At 42.9% G+C, this 16,266-nt stretch overlaps 2 protein-coding genes across 12 annotated transcripts in view; one reads left to right on the top strand and one right to left on the bottom strand.

Annotated features, from left to right (window-relative positions):
• Nucleotides 1-8,623: 8,623 nt before the first annotated feature.
• LOC147613354 (folylpolyglutamate synthase-like) overlaps nucleotides 8,624-16,266 on the bottom strand; it is a 109,242-nt gene continuing 101,599 nt past the window's right edge. For 8 of the 11 annotated variants that reach the window (XM_086782660.1, XM_086782666.1, XM_086782655.1 and 5 more), the window contains one exon: nucleotides 10,200-10,792. In XM_086782660.1, the coding sequence (XP_086638786.1) occupies nucleotides 10,529-10,792 (264 nt within the window). In that variant the 3' untranslated portion in view covers nucleotides 10,200-10,528. Of the gene's footprint in view, nucleotides 9,004-10,199; nucleotides 10,793-16,266 lie in introns of those variants that run through there. The other 3 variants (XM_086782661.1, XM_086782665.1, XM_086782656.1) reach the window with 1 other exon arrangement.
• On the top strand, nucleotides 12,877-15,972 carry LOC147613356 (uncharacterized). The gene is made up of 5 exons (XM_086782112.1): nucleotides 12,877-14,288; nucleotides 14,379-14,700; nucleotides 14,823-15,014; nucleotides 15,709-15,771; nucleotides 15,937-15,972. Exons 1-5 carry the CDS (start codon nucleotides 12,880-12,882, stop codon nucleotides 15,970-15,972), a joined length of 2,022 nt encoding a protein of 673 aa, XP_086638238.1. The 5' UTR covers nucleotides 12,877-12,879.

The following is a 16,266-nucleotide window of genomic DNA, read 5'->3' as shown; positions in this document are numbered from 1 at the left end:
GACTACCACCATTTTCTGACATACATAAGGCACGTCCCTAAAACACAATGGAGACACCTTGAGTTGTGCCCGAATCAACTGTCCTAGTGGAAGAAGAAAATGCCAAATCTATGGTTAAAATTCCACTTAATAAGCTAGGACCATACTTCGAAGGTGATGTTTCTATTGCATTTCTACCAATCACCCCCAAGGGCATCACAATAATAGGATTCCTAGATGGTGGTGCAGATGTAAGCATAATCACTGAGAAGTTTCAAACATCATTGTCATGATGGCTAACAGGACTGTCGCCAAACCTATTAGGATGTTACAAGATCTAAAGATCAAGCTTCTTAAACATCAAGGAGGTTAAACATACCTTCATTGTTATGGAATTTTCTAAACAACCTAAACCTGTGAAATGATCTTAGGATATCCCTTCATAAGAGATGCAAAGATGGTACATGACTGGTCCAAGAACCATGTCTACCTCCAATTCGATGATTCCATCATCAAGGTTGATCTTGTGATTGGACACGTATATCTTATGGGTAGTGGATGACTTTTTAAAAATAATTTAGACACCACCACTTATTTAGCCTCATCGTCGTACTGTTATACTTGTAGAGAAGAGACCAATGTAGGGAAGGACTCACCCTACAAGGATGCTAAAAAACAAGCTATTGAGCCTCAAGATGATCTAAATTGGATACATGATGGCTACAATCAATATTTGGGGAACCAGAGGATCTACCTAGGTTACACCTGATGGTGATGAGCTCCCCAAGTTCAATCTTTCCTTAGATCGACCTTAAAGTAAGATTTGGTCCTAGTTCAATCTTTCCTTAGATCGACCTTAAAGTATGTCAAAGAAGTATGTCAAAGAAGTATGCCAAGTACTCCACCTTCCTTTAGTGTGCCATATTTAGTTAGAGTAGAGCCTTCTAGGTGAATTGTGAAAGTGAAAGTACTTTAAACATTTTTTTTAAAAAAAAACAAAGAAAGGTCTAAGAAGATAACCATCGCCATGTGGCTCTTGGTAGGACTTTTGACTCTAAGTGATAGAGTCTTTGGACCATAGCCTTTATCTTCATGGGATGGGGCCTTGTGGCTAAAAACATATCAATAAAGGGCTAAATAACCATTGTTGTTGTCGAGGTACTTAGCGGTTCTTATATACTCTTATATGGGGTCTCTAGGCCATTGCTTGGGTCTTTGGAGGGTGGTGCCCTACTCTTACATTTTTATCTTAGAATTAAAAGATAATTTCTTTTTTTTAAAAAGAGTCAAAGCATCAAGCTTGTAATAAATCACTTAGCAGTTTCATTTATGAGGCTAGATAATAGTAGAGATAGTTTCACAAAAGTGATAGTGTGTAGAGACTAGGGTCATAACCCAAGACATGTTGTTTGCTCCATCTTAGTTTAGAATGAATTTGGACCAGCCTTAATATTAGCATTGTCTTAACTAGAAAAATTTAACCAATCCAAAAAAAATTCCTCCTGGTTGATTAGGTGTTTGTATTGTGCTTAAATTTTAATTATTTTTCACAAGAACACCTTACCAATTATACCATGTTGCCTTGCAGACCTTACAAGACCTCCAACATTTCCAATGCCAATATGCATCCAGCATACAACCTCGACGCATCTTCATCGAGACAGGAACACCTTGTCGATTATACCATGTTGCCTTGTAGACCTTACAAGACCTCCAACATTTCCAATGCCAACATGCATCCGGCATACAACTTCGACGCATCTTCATCGACATATTTCGATTACATATTCTGAGGACATAATATGCGTCAGGAAGGGGAGTATGTTAACCCTTGCCGAAGACCTCTATGGCATCGATGCCATCCATTGTATCATGTGCACCACCTTTGGGCCATAGGCACTAGAATGGCCGGAATTCACTTGAAAGCCATGTATTGTGTATTTTACGTATGTGCTCACCACTTGTCTATTTACAGGTGCACTACAGGATCTTAGGAAGAGAGTACTATTTCTGGATTAGTACTATTTTTGGATTAGGCATTTACATAAGCTAAAGTGGCTGAATGATCCCTAGGACCTAATGTTTAACTTTGGCCGCTCATTCTTTGATGCATAAGCTAATAGAGTGCTCTTCTTCCTACTCTCCTATACTATTACTTGCTTGTCTTTTGCTTGTTTAAGATGTTATGTGTGCTTGCTTGCATGTGTGTGAGAGAGTGAGTTTGTAAGATTGAGTGGTGAGGAGGGTCGAGCTTCCATTGGAGTGCGATAGCAGTGGCAGAGTGGAGCTTTCGGGTGCGATTACGCGGTGACATCATCTTCTATGAGAATCCCAGGCAACCAGCTTTCACAAGGTGAGTGACACCCCGATTGTGCATTTGTGTGCTAGGCCATGGTAAGTTGGTTTCTTGGTTAAACTGTTTGTGCTCCCGAGTGTGGTTAAGTAAAGCCCCATGACATTAGGTTATTCCCTACATTCTTTCTATGACACCAGGGCTTCCCAATCTGATATAGAAGGTGAGTACGTTAGAGCTCTCATCAACGCCATGGATGGCCAAAGAAATGTCGTATGTCTCCTCTGGTGAACACTCCCAGCCACTACAGTAGGGCACGGTCCAAGATCGAGGCCAACCACTTCAAGGGGATGAAAGAGTCAATGTCAAGGCTAAATTTGTCCCTACCTTGTATCCTAGTGAGGCTTCCCTCTTGGGCCTCCGAGGGTGAGTGACCGAACGAGACCCATACTCAAAGCTCCCCATGCTATGTGTGGGGGTGAGCCCCCAACGTGACCACTAGGCAAATGGACCAAGGGATTCTAAATCAAAGGCTAACAGAAGTGCCCCTCGAGATGTAGGTGGAGTGGATTGCTGGAGGGCCAGCTTGAGGTGATTCCACATGCGTAAGAGACGGGCTACACATATGTTCTCAAAACACAAGGCTACAGCTACAAGCATGCATCTCCATAAAAAATCCAACTCATACTCTAGGGCGAAGAACTTGCTAAAACTAGGGTGCAGGCAAAGATCCTAGCCAAGAGGAAGTTCTTCCAAAGCTCACCACCCAAACGAAGGTCATGAACTATCAACTTTCTTGCCACCTAGAAAAAGGCCAGGAACTATCAACTTTCTTGCCACCTAGAAAAAGGCCACGAACTATCAACTTGCTCAAAAGGATCAGCTCTGAATAGAGGGGCGATGATACTCATGTCCGCCTATGTCGTGAGTGGGCTAGAGTCAATAGGCCTCCCATCACTACTAGCCCAAAGAAAGTTACCGATCAAATGTTTAGCCTAACCAATGCAAGCCTGGGAGATGTACGACATGGTGGCGAGAAGAACCTTATTGGCCACCATGAACTGACCTACTAAGGAAAGCTTGGGCTAAAGTCCAACACAGCAACTTTGTTCAAATGCTAGAAGAGGGGGTAGCCTACTACTCTAAGCAGATATCGACACCAACCTGACATCTAAGATAACAAACTAGAGTGCAACTCAAGATCCACTGAAAAGCCTCAACTAGCCTCCAAGTCAGGGTGAGTGATAAGCTAACCCAAAATCCACACTTCTTCTTCGAGCAAGCTGATCTGCACTCCGGATGCACAGCATAAGATCTCTAACATCAAAGAATCTCTAGAGCTTTCCCTCATCTCTCGATAGATATGATGTTGTGTCATCAACAAACTTTGAATCAAGCAACTCCTCTAACCCATGGATGGGAAGTCGAAGCCCTTGGAGCCCTGTCTCCTCAACATGAGAAAATTGCTCATGGCCTCGACAACAAACAAAAATAGATAAGTTTCCTATGGGGACAGCCCTACATGACCAAGTGAGAAAGCAAAAATATGTCGCCTCGGGCTCCCTAAATGACAACTTGGCTATGTGAAGTCGAATAGAGCCTCGTCACATCTTGGACCCACTCCTCGGGAAATCCCATTTGCCACATCCTTGATCACACAGTCGAATATAGCCCAGTCACACCTCGACTGGTGAAGTCGAATAGAGCCCAGTCATAGCTCAGACCCACTCCTCGGGAAATCCCATTCGACACATTCTCCCCTCCAAAAAGCCCATGTCTACACTATCATGCTTTCTTAAAATCCAGAAGGATAACTGACCTAGCCAAAGCGGCCACCTTACCAAAAAGTGAAGATGTTGTCCTAAATGCTCCAATCCTAGATGAAACACATCTATGTGCCATGAATCAAATCAAGGAGGATGGCTTTGACTAGGATTTTTTTGGCAGTCCCTAGGAGCGTGATGGGCCTCTGCTGTTGAATCTACAACTTGTCACCACCCTCCTTAGGAATCAAATGGATTAATCCCTCTAACAACCTCTCCGGTATGGAGTTAATTGTCATAATCTCATTGAAGGCAACTTTGAAGCTTCCGTCCATGAGGACCCAATGCCGAAGAAATAAAGAAATTGAAAGCCCATCTTCTCCTGGGCATTTTCCCCTGGGAAGTGCAGAGGCCTTCGCAAGCTCCTTTGAAGTAAACGGTGTTAACATGAAAGTCCAAGGAGCAGGAGGGACCACCTCTCGTGTGCCGTCAGGCCCCCGCTCACACACGGGGCACTTGTGAAAAGAGAACTTGAATTGCCTTTTCTCGACCATGCCCCTTTGGGAAATGACACAAGCATATGTCACCCTTGGACAGCTAAGCACTACTCAGACCTCATGGAGGACATGCGAAAGAAATTTATGGAATGGTTCACACCTGGGAAGGGATCCACAATTATGGATCCATCCTAGCCTTGCAACCTATGGATATCATCCCTCCGCCTATGTGGGCCTGAAATCTCAAAGAAACCTCTAGTGACCCCTCACGCGTGGGTCTAAAAGGAGGCTCTAGCATGGTATTTATACTCCAACCTGTACAATCTTGAAGTAGGCATGGCTCTAGCAGATTCTCCTCTCCTCCCCTCAAAGCTAGCCAATCTGCTATCTACGGCCTCCTGTGATAATTGCTTCTCTCTCCAAGGCATGCGTCCAAATATGGGCTAAACCAAGTGTGAAAATCTAGACTCTCCCCACATCTCCCCTATCCTGATGCAAAGCTTAGAACCTTGAATGAGGTTGTTATCCTCTTGGCTGCTCCATATCCCCGACCAAGGCCGCCATCCCTTGCCTTTCCTTCTTAGAAGCCGAGCTCCAGCTCCTTTCTTCGATAGTTGCCTCATTGGAGGCCTCCCACCTTGGTCTGTAAGATTGTGGATACTTCCTCGCCTTCTTGCCCATATCATTTACCCTCCCCTTGGAGCCTTTTGTCGCCTAAGCCCTATACTCTCCTTTGGCAGGTGTTTTCAACTTTTGCGTTGTTTTTCTCTTCAACAAGTGGTGTCGGCATCTTCTGGTCTTTACACCTCCAGGAGGGCTCCATAGCAGACTGGGGACTGGGTGCGAAACAGAAGAGGTGGCAGACCAAAGAAGGGAGGCAGGAGCTCAACAGGGCAGAGGAGGAGGAAGACACACGAGGGCTTGGGGGGTAAAAATAGGCTAGAGTCAAGCGAGGGCGGATGCCGGGCTGAAGTGCTGATGAGCACGAAGGAATAAGGCGGGGGCTCAATAGGGCACAGGAGGAGGAAGGTGCAGAATGGGAATCGGGGGGAGAAATCAGGCGGCAAGGAGGTGGGGGGCTGAGCGAGAAAGAGGTAGTTGGGCGATAGCAAAGGCAATGGGTGCACAAACGAGGAAGCTCCAGTTGTGTCTCTAGAGTACCAAAATCTTGCACGAACCGTTAGGGAAGCAGGTTGTGCCGCCACGGCTTCTTCTACGAAGGGAACTTGTTTGTAATTTTGATCCCTAATTGTTTTCCTAAAGCGAGATCATCTAGGGGTCGGATCATTGTGATCTAAGAGGTTAAATTATTCTGTAATAATTAGTTCTTACTATCTTAGGTATACCTATCTTTAGGCTCACGGGTCCAAGCTCACAACTTATGTCTCACAGCTCAAGGCTCACGTGTTAATAAATATAGAATGCCTCAAAATCAAAGTTAAGAACACAAACAAACACATCCAAGGCTCCAAAAACATATGTTTGTTGGAGTGTGACCTCCTAATCAATATTGGGTAATCCCAATAGCTTGGAATGGACGAAAAAATAGAGCTAAGCCCTGAACTAGGCCTCGAAAGCAATGCCAAATATGTTTAATCCAAGAGCTTTTTTTAGCCTTTATCAAAGCATGTGTCGTTGGATCTTGCCTTAGAGCTGTAATCTGCAACTTTCTATGTGGGTGTGCTAGCTTGTCTGCCGTATCCTCACTCCATTATCACACTAGAATGATCATTGCCAAAGGGATGAAGAGAGATCTCTCAATGCCTAGATGGAGGCAACAAGACATGGTGCTTCGTGATGGTTCTCTCTCACAAAAGACAGGAAAAGAAGAAGCTAATTTAGGAGGAAAACCGATAATCACGCCTATCCAAACATGCATCCATCAAGCAAGTAAGAACACAATAGCTTGCGAGCGAGCAAGAAGAGAGAAGGGGGAGAGCTCACTTGAACACTATTACAATGGAATGATTGAGTATTGGTTATTGTCAAAAAGAACTATATACAAATGACTAGTTTTCACACTAGGCTGGCCAAACTTAAAATGGTCCGATCTCTATTACTACTCTTAAGCAACCATGTATACTAAATCCATAGACTTTCCCTATTTGACATTAAGTGCATAGTAAGACCACTTATGTACCAATAACATCTTACAATAGATAGTGTCCGTTCTCATGCGGATGAGATGGCAAAGCACCTTACAGTAGGTCAGGCGAGTGAAACCATGTTGGTTCACAAAGCAAAACATGGTGGCCTTGTTGATGAGCAATTGAATATGCCCTCATTCAATTGAGTATTTTCTTAAACACAATTTGCAAATAAATTGGGAGGCCATTACAAGACTGATGATACCAATGCAAAAGTTCCAATAGTTTGCAAAAGGTTAAAAAGCCACATCAATCCTAGACATTGGTAATCATGTCACAGTAGTTACCTAAACATTGTTTGGAGGAATGTGACAAACCTCCTTTGGAACGTACGAACCTTATTGTAAACATGGTGGGTGATACACTCACTAGGCCATCCTCTATGACTTAGAGATCAAGATCTCCTCGTTCATATATCATCACACTTGTGTCATAAGAACTTCCTGAATTACTAAGCCAAAAATCATCCTCTTAGTAGCTCCTTGTTATTGATGTTCTGCATTTGATTTTGTGGCCACGATAACAACCGAAAGACTACAAGCAAGATACGCAATTCCCCCTCACTTCTTGTATGTTCTTACATTCTTGTTGTGGCAAGATGAGTGTAGTTAGTTCTCTCTCAAAGTTCAAGCTCTACCTCGACTTCATAGAGCTTTCCGTTTTTATCTCTAAAGTTCTAGCACATTTTGGTCCTTTACAAGATTCTACCAAACTCAAGGGAGAAGGAAACCTTCTTGAGACATGTTCTTCTTGGATTGTAAGGCTCAAATGAATGCCCAAACATGTTTGGATCGACCAAAATATAAGATTGCAAACGTTTTCTAGAAAATTGACTAAACTTCTCGCTAAGCACAAATGTTTTCTAAAAAACTCACTAGAGTAGAAGAAATTTCCATCATAATTTTATTGAATTTCTTATGATCCCTAATTGTGATAAAGAAATCATTTCACTTCTATATATAGAAAACATCAATTTTCCTAAATTAAAAATCAATAAATGAACATGTTTTGAGAGATATCTTGGCAATTCTGGAGAGCAATTTGAGGCCGACGAAAATTTCCAATTCAACAACGAATAATTTTCCCCAAACCTCTCTAAAACATATGAACCTTCAATCAAAAAATGCTTCATAAGAAATACTAGTAAGAATCTGGGAATTTTTTGAAGTCATAAAGGTGCCTTATGAACATTTGAATTTCCAAGCACCAAACTACTGTTAAATGAACATTAGTTTGGTAAATGAACAGTCATGTTTCACTCTTTTTCTATAAACATGCCATAATTTTGTGTGATTAATTTTAAAATAAACACGTTTGATGTATCTCTCACTACAAAAAGTTGCTACAATACAATATCTTCTAACAATCTTAATCCTTGCAATACTTTTAATTGGTCTTGTGACAAACATTGACAATTGATAGCTGTCGATTTTAAGGAACGATTCGTTTCCCTTCTCCATTAGTTCGAGTTTTGACCATTTACTTTTAATGTAACAAAACTTGGCAATAACTTAAAGAAAAGGATAGCCCAAGCTCTGTAAAAAGCCCTACATTCCAATCATGCGTCAATGCAGTGGTTAGGAAGGAGTTTGAGAGTCCCTAGATGACAGGTTCAAATCTCCCCCTGTGCAAGCGATGGCATCTAGCGTGTGTGAGTAATGTACTTTACAATTTCCCACCGGACCCCTCGCCCCCCAAAATATATATATATATAAAGCCCTACATGCAAATATGCAGAGATTAAGCATGTAGCTTGTAACAACGCCCAAGCTGTGCCACCACACCCTAGAGACTTTTAAATCACAATTCATTTTTTCGAAAAGTTATGACCACTCATTCAAGGACCTGTTTATTTAACTAGTTCTGGATCGCACTCTCCAAGCAAAGACTACAAAGCATATTTTGTTTTATCTAACTACCTGTTAAAAATTTAACTTGAATGTCTTCTGAGAAAGATCTTTTTTTTCTCCCTTTAAAAAAAAAAAAAAAAGACAAAACAGCAGTTCTGTGCATATCATTCATTATAGCGTTTCATCATGTACATGCCTCAAAAAACCCCAGTATTTATGGATTACATGCTTACATTTATGTAAATTGGCAAATCTCATAAATGGATTTTCTATAAAAGCACTCGCCAAAGACGTCGCTGTGGAGACGAGCACTCAAAAGCTTATTATGTATATAGCCACACAAACAAATAGACAAATAGGGATACTAATTTTTGAAGAAAAAATTGAGTTCTGCTTGTCAAATTTCTTCATACACTACCTTTTCAAGATTCTTAGGACATCACCCACAAGGTGAAGTGATCCTGTTACCAGCACCTTTATATAAAAAAAACAAACAAACAAACAATCAGTTACGTGTTTATGACCAATCAATTCATTTTCTTTTTTGCTTGGCTTCATGTTCAATCAGAGTGTATTAGCAAAAATGGTATGCAAGATGCATATAGACATCCAATCTCTCTCCAAATCATATTTGAGGCCTTAACGTCCAGTGCCTGTACTTGGTCCCATGATAAGATACGCAATGGGCATTATTGTATCACTTTGGTGTCATAGGCCCATTGGATCCTTAGCAGACACTTAATCTCTCTCTCTCAGCTCAGTACACTTCTCAGCTTAAAACATAACCATGCCTACCTACTATCAATCACAGACGGTCAGTCCCAATTCGGAGTCAATAAGCTACCATCTCAGTGCTAGCATGTCCCCCCGTGTATCATTTAACTGGATGATAATTAATGGTAATAAGTCCAATGTCTATAGGATACAAAATCTGGTGAGTAACCCTGTACATGCTCTATGACTCTAGCGACGCTACATACAGGCTAAATCTGGCAAGACAAAGGCAATGTCTTACCAATGAGTCATAAAGGGCTATCAAAAAGACACTTGCATTTGATGCCCAGCAGGTCGGAGTAAGGAAGGAATACAAAAACATAAAAGAAGTGTTCTAACACCCCAAATTCCTCATGAAACTGGCAGCAGAGGCTAGTTTAACCAAGCGACTCATACAGCTGGAGATGCAATGCTTCCAAGCACATTCCTAGCAAGTCCCTCCTCTGTGTAAAAACCGGCACAGGAGAGGGCACAAGAGGTGAGAAGACCAAAGTGACAGCCACACAGTCCTTATAACATTTTTTTACTGTTGGTCACTGCTGTGCTAGAGACCCAGGACATGACAAGACCATCAAACCAGAGCAAAACTAGAGTGACCCCAGTCACAGCAAGTTTTCCTCTCAATCCACCTCTACTCATTCCCACACACAAATGACAGCAGAGGCGATAACTTTCTTTGTGGAAGAGACCTCTTTGCAAAGCAAAGGGAGAAACTGACAGCAAATGGATGGCCAATGAGACCACATAAACTCAATTGTGGTACACTATGGAATGGCTAGGAGGCACTCCGTCTGCACCAGGTGATCTTTTACAGAAGTTATGAAATTGCTTTTTATACAGAGACTAGTTAGAGGGGGATTGCCTCATGTACAAGATTACACCTGACAATGGAACTGAAGAAATGAACATGTATATTAGCACGGGTAGAAAGGATCATGAAATGTGGCTACAACATGTTAGCCATTTCTCCTCATAGAAGTTCAGCAGGTGTGAACTAGCCTACTCACGGGCACTTTATACCATGGCTGGACATGGGTTTTTTCCTGTGTGTACACACTTACAGTACTTTGTACTTTCTCTTTCTTTATTATTATCAAAGTACATTTCCAGCACTCTCTCTCACATTTTCTCTGTTTGAGCTGTGTGTGTGTTTGTGTTTGCAGAGCTTCCCCCATCCAACATTGGTATCAGAGCCAGTGTGCTCCTCGCCTACAGATCCTTGCCATCACCCTGCAGCTACTGCCCACACAGATCTGCGCCGACATGTTGCAGCCTGTACAGCCCATACACAGAACTGTGCCACCCTGCACATGCTGCCCTGTGCCGCCCTGCTCTGCCTGCGCCACCCTACTGTCCTTTCAGATCTGTGCCACCCATGCTGCCCTGCAGCTGTTGTCCATACACCTGTACGGCGCCGTACAACTCTGTTGTACCTGCTGTTCCGTACATTGTTGCTGTTCGTACACCAAGCATGCTGCGTACCTGCACACTGCAAAATTTGGGGCATTTGAAATTTTTCGAACATTTCAGCTCATACAGGTTACTTGTTGTATGCAAAATTGTGGTATTCAGCAGATTTTGACCTGAAATTGACACATTGGGCACATTTTGTCTGTTAAAATTTGGGGCTTTTTGCGTAATATGCAAGATTTACACCCAAAATCATGATTTTGCTCACATTTGTGCCTATTTCACAAGGATTGACAGGTCTATGTGAGAAAATTTGGGCATTTCTCTCATATTTGCAGAATTTACAGGTTTCTGGCCGACATTTGTGCACTTTTGCCTTATAGGAACATTTTGCCCAATTTTTTGCAATGCTTTGCTTCAGTTTGCTGCAAGAGACAGCTTGTCATACGTATATGTATTGAGCAAACATTTGGGGCATTCTGATTCAGTTGTAATCTTTGTTTGAGTTAGACTTGTGTACAATCAGCGAATACATATTATTGGAAAATGTCTAGAAACACCAGTGACTTGTTTGGCATGTTGTCAGTTGAGGATAAGTTGGATGGTACCAACTATCCTATGTGGGCATACATGATGAGTTAAGACCTGCTGGTTCTGCACCTGCAGCTAGCACATCAAGGGGATCCACTGTTGGGACTAGTGATTCTGGTTCTAGTGGGAGTGCACCACCTGCACCTATCCCTTCTATACAGGAACAACTCCAATGGGATGCTAAAGATGCATAGGTCCATGTCGATGAGTGCTACCTGACAGTTCACTTGCTTCCACTGTTTGCATGGCCCTAACACTTAGCATTGGCAAGCATGTAAGCGTGTCTTTCACGACCTTAAAGGCACCATTGACTTTGTGCTGTTTTAGGGTAGCTCGTCTACATTGCTTGGCCGACATTTCTACACTTTTGCCTTATAGGAACATTTTGCCCAATTTTTTGCAGTGCTTTGCTTCAATTTGTTGCAAGTTTCCTTGGTTGAGACAGCTTGTCATATGTATATGTATTGAGCAAACATTTGGGGCATTCTGATTCAGTTGCAATCTTTGTTTGAGTTAGACTTGTGTACACTCAGTGAATACATATTATTGGAAAATGCATAGAAACACCAGTGACTTGTTTGGAATGTTGTCATTTGAGGATAAGTTGGATGGTACCTCCTATCCTATATGGGCATACATGATGAGTTAAGACCTGCTGGTCCTGCACCTGCAGCTAGCACGTCAAGGGGATCCACTGTTGGGACTAGTGATTCTGGTTCCAGTGGAAGTGCACCGCCTACACCTATCCCTTCTACACAAGAACAACTCCGATGGGATGCTAAAGATGCATAGGCTCATGCATTGATCGCTCTCTCATGTCGACGGCAAGTCATTCCTCATATCCGTATCTGTTCATGTACTTCTACTAAAGGTACATCGGAAATACTTGCCTTGTATCAGATCCGCAATGAAGCTCATATAGCTAATCTCCGCAAAAATCTTGACACGGAGCATATGACTGAGGGTGATTCTATGCATGTGTTTATCACCCGTGTCAAGGATTTACGAGGGCAGTTAATCCATGTTGATGAGTGCTACCTGACAATTCACTTGTTTCCATTGTTCACATAGCCCTGGAACTTAGCATTGGCAAGCATGTAAGCGTGTCTTTCACGACCTTAAAGGCACCATTGACCACAGTTGCATAGAAACGCGTTTCATACAGGTTCGAAACGTACGAAACGTTTCGTCCTCTATGAAACGCGTTTTTTTCATCATGCATATTTTAAAAACCTTAAAAAACGAATCCTTTCGTGAATCGTACGGCGCACTTTGTTCACGCTTCCCAGTAGCGGCCGCTTGTGACTTCGCCAATTTGTGTGCCATCCTTCCATCGCTTGTGTCAGCCCGCCTGCTCCTTGGTGTCCTTGGGCCTTGTGGAGGTCTTCCAAAGGGGTAATGTCATGTTTTGCTTTAAGTTGGTTTTCTCTGCACAACTCACAAAGCAGCACACTTTTTTCTCTTCCATCAATATTTATGGCATATCTTCCACGGTCCACTCTTGCTCTATTGTTGGCCAAGATAAAAGTTGAAATCATGAGGGCCAACAATCTGCATTTATCCCCACCTTGTAGGATGCCTCGAACAGGTGATTCTCTTTGGAACAATGTCACCTTCGAGTCTAGATATGGTGGCTCGGGCTCCGGAAAGTGGAAATGCAACTTTTGTGCTGATAAGCACCATGGCAGTGTCACCAGGCTGAAGGCATATTTGTCACAAACAAAGGGTTTTGGCATTGGGCCATGTAAGCATGTGCCACAAGAAATCTATGATAGCCTCAAGGCTTGGAAGGCCATGCAGCTAGGTATCCCCCTTAAGGATATCCCCAATCTGGGGGAGCCTGAAGCACGTCAAAGTGTCTCCAAGAGGACTCGCAGTATCAGAGAGGAAGATACCAGTGGTGAGGTTGCAGGTGGTTCTAGCTCGGCACCTCGAGCCAAAAGAACTAGTCTTCCAGTGTTCAAGAAAGGACATGTACAGGTAGGGATGCAAAAGGCTGCCATGAAAGAGGCAACGAGGGAGTTGATGAAGTTGTTTATTCAATGTGGATTATCCTTCCACATTGTCAGGACTCCTCGATGGAAGAAGGCAATGAGAGCTATCTCCCGCATTGGGTGTGAGTGGGATGGCCCCTCCTACGAGACATTGCGCACTACTGAGCTTCGCAAGGAGCAACTGGCTGTGGAGATGGAGATGGAGCCTCTCAAGGCCACTTGGGCAAAGTATGGTTGTACTTTGCTTTGTGATGGATGGACAGATGTGCGGAAGAGAAATGTGTACAACATTCTTGTGTCCTCCTGCAAAGGCACAATGTTCATTCGTGCCATAGATGCATCGGTGCCAGGGATAGTGGTTACAGGGGAGTTCATTATGTCCCACATGCGCCAGGCAATCAATGAAATTGGGCCTGATAACATTGTGCAGGTGATCATGGACAATGGGTCCAATTGTGTATCCATGGGCAGGATGTTAGAGGAGGAGTTCCCCAAGATTGTGTGGACACCTTGTGCAGCACACAACCTTGACTTGATGATTGAGGATGTGGGGAAGCTTGATTGGGTGAGCCATGTATTTTCAGCTGCATCTACCATGGTGAACTTTGTCACAAAGAGGCCAAAGGTTTTGAGCATGTACAGGGCCAATAGTGATCTTGAGCTTCTAAAGCCCTCCAAAACTCGGTTTGCATATATGTTTATTGTGGTGAAGAGACTAGTGAGAGTGCGATATGGCTTACTACGCACTATTGTGTGTCGTGAATGGACAGCATGGGAGGACAAGGATGAGCCCAAGTCTATAGCATTCTCTCGTATGGTCATGAGAGATACTTGGTGGCAGGATGCAGAGGGACTTGTGAAGGCACTTCAGCCCATGTATAGTTTCCTTCGGCTCACAGACATGGAGGGGAGTACCATTGGGCTGCTTTATGAGTTCATGGACAGAATTGGTGAAGCTCTCAATGATTTCACTACCTTGTCGCGTGACAGGTGCTCATCCTTGGGCTTTAACTTTAGTCTTTGAGTCTTCCTATATTTTATAAATCTTGATCTCTTATGTATGTCACATGTTACATGTAGAGTTCAAGATATTAAGGAGATCTGGAATCGGCGTTGGGATTGGTTTCATAGGCCAATCCATGCTGTTGCTCACATTTTGCATCCCCTTTGGAGGAATGAGGAGCAATACCTCAATGAGGAGCTAAAGTCAGGATGGATCGAGTACATTACCAAGTTGGTGGGAGTGGGAGATGATATACAGCTTATGAGAAAGCTCGAGGATGAGCTTCTCATTTACCGCAACGGTAGCCATATGTTTGGGCGAGCTACTGCATTGCTCAGGGAGACACAGTTGGAGCTAGTGTCTTGGTGGGAGAAATACGGTATTGGGACACCCAACTTGGTAAGGTTTCTTGATTCTTGAATCTTGTATCTTTGTCTCTTGAGTCCTATTCTTTCAAAATCTACATTCAAATGCTACTCTCTTTTTAACTCTAACTTAACATTCTTTTTTGTACAATGTAGAGACGGATTGCATTGAGAGTTCTCTCCCAGGATTGCAGTTCAGGGCCTTGTGAGAGAAACTGGAGTACATGGGCTCTTTTTCACACGAAAAAGAGAAATAGACTCTCCTCAGCACAATCGGAGAGGCTTGTCTTTTGTCATTGCAATCTCCGATTGCTAGAACAAAAGGGTCATCCCATTGAGCCTCGCCAAGTGAATCCAAATAAGATTGATATCATGAAGTGCAAGGAGATTCCCGACATTCCTCAGGAGGAGAGAGACATCTATTCTATGCTCTATGACGAGATCATGGCTCCGGCTCGCACTACATGATTTTCTCGAGAGGCTAGTACTAGTGGTGCACCTGCACCTCTAGAGGATGAGGCATTTGAGGACTCGGCTACCGGCAGTGACCTTGAGAGTGAGGCTGCAAAGGCAGAAGATGCAGATGAGGATGAGCATGAGGATGCAGATGAGGATGCAGATAGTAGCTAGCAGCTGCCAGTATCATTTTATTTGGACATGTTATTTAGTTTGAACTTTGGACATGTTATTTATTTTGATCTTGGATTTTGAGTCATGACTCATCACCCACGTGGTGATCCTTTTGATTTCTGTTTAGTCATCAGTGATCACCCATGTGATTTGTGATATCATCATATCTTACATGTATTTTGTTTTTATTAAAATGAATTCAATGTGGTCTCTTATAAGTTATGTCAACAGTTTTTTCTTTTGTATATTTCAAGTAAAAAATATACATGTTTTTTCTATTTTGTATGAAACCTTTTTGTACCCGTTTCTTACCTTTTATGAAACGTTTCAAAACGTATGAAACCCGTTTCATACCTGCCGTTTCTGAAACGCTTGGAAACACTGCCATTGACTTTGTGCTGTTTTATGGCAGCTCGTCTACATTGCGCTTGATAAGGATGCTAGTGACCCATTTGATGCCACCACTTATCAGCAGGTTGTGGGATGCCTTATTTATCTATGCACTACCCGTCTGGACCTTCATTTTGTTGTTTCATAGTTGAGCAGATTCTTGCATAGCCCTAGCACTCAACATTTGCAACCATGTAAGTGTGTCTTTCGCTACCTTAGGCACCATTGACCTTGTGTTGTTTTATGGCAGCTCGTCTACATTGTGCTTGATTGCTTTTACAAATAGTGACTCGGCAGGATGCTATGACACACGAGTGTCTACCAATGGAAACCATTTTCTTCTTGGTGGTTCATGCATTTCATGGCTTAGCAAGAAGCAGCCAACAGTGGCCACTTCTAGCTGTGAAGTTGAATACAGGGCAGTCTTTACATCTACTGTGGAATGTGTTTGGCTACGACGTCTGTAAGCCGATCTTGGTATTAGACAGTCGTCTTCTACCACCATCTATGTTGATAGTCAGAGTGCTTTGGTCCTTGATCGGAATTCCGTATTTCATGCTCGCACAAAGCACATTGAGTT

Source organism: Cibotium barometz, chromosome 44, assembly GCF_041138505.1.
Source record: "Cibotium barometz isolate CiBa-2024 chromosome 44, ASM4113850v1, whole genome shotgun sequence".
Taxonomy (NCBI): domain Eukaryota; kingdom Viridiplantae; phylum Streptophyta; class Polypodiopsida; order Cyatheales; family Cibotiaceae; genus Cibotium; species Cibotium barometz.
Note: the sequence above shows the minus strand (reverse complement) of the source record. Positions and strands in the feature narration are given on the sequence as shown.

Bases quoted from the DNA above. Each gene is read 5' to 3' on its own strand.
- LOC147613356 (XM_086782112.1), top strand. From the start codon at position 12,880: ATGCCTCGAACAGGTGATTCTCTTTGGAACAATGTCACCTTCGAGTCT. The intron at 14,701-14,822 runs GTAAGGTTTCTT...TGTACAATGTAG, and splicing joins GTATTGGGACACCCAACTTG to AGACGGATTGCATTGAGAGT. The intron at 15,015-15,708 runs GTGAATCCAAAT...GTTTTATGGCAG, and splicing joins ATCCCATTGAGCCTCGCCAA to CTCGTCTACATTGCGCTTGA.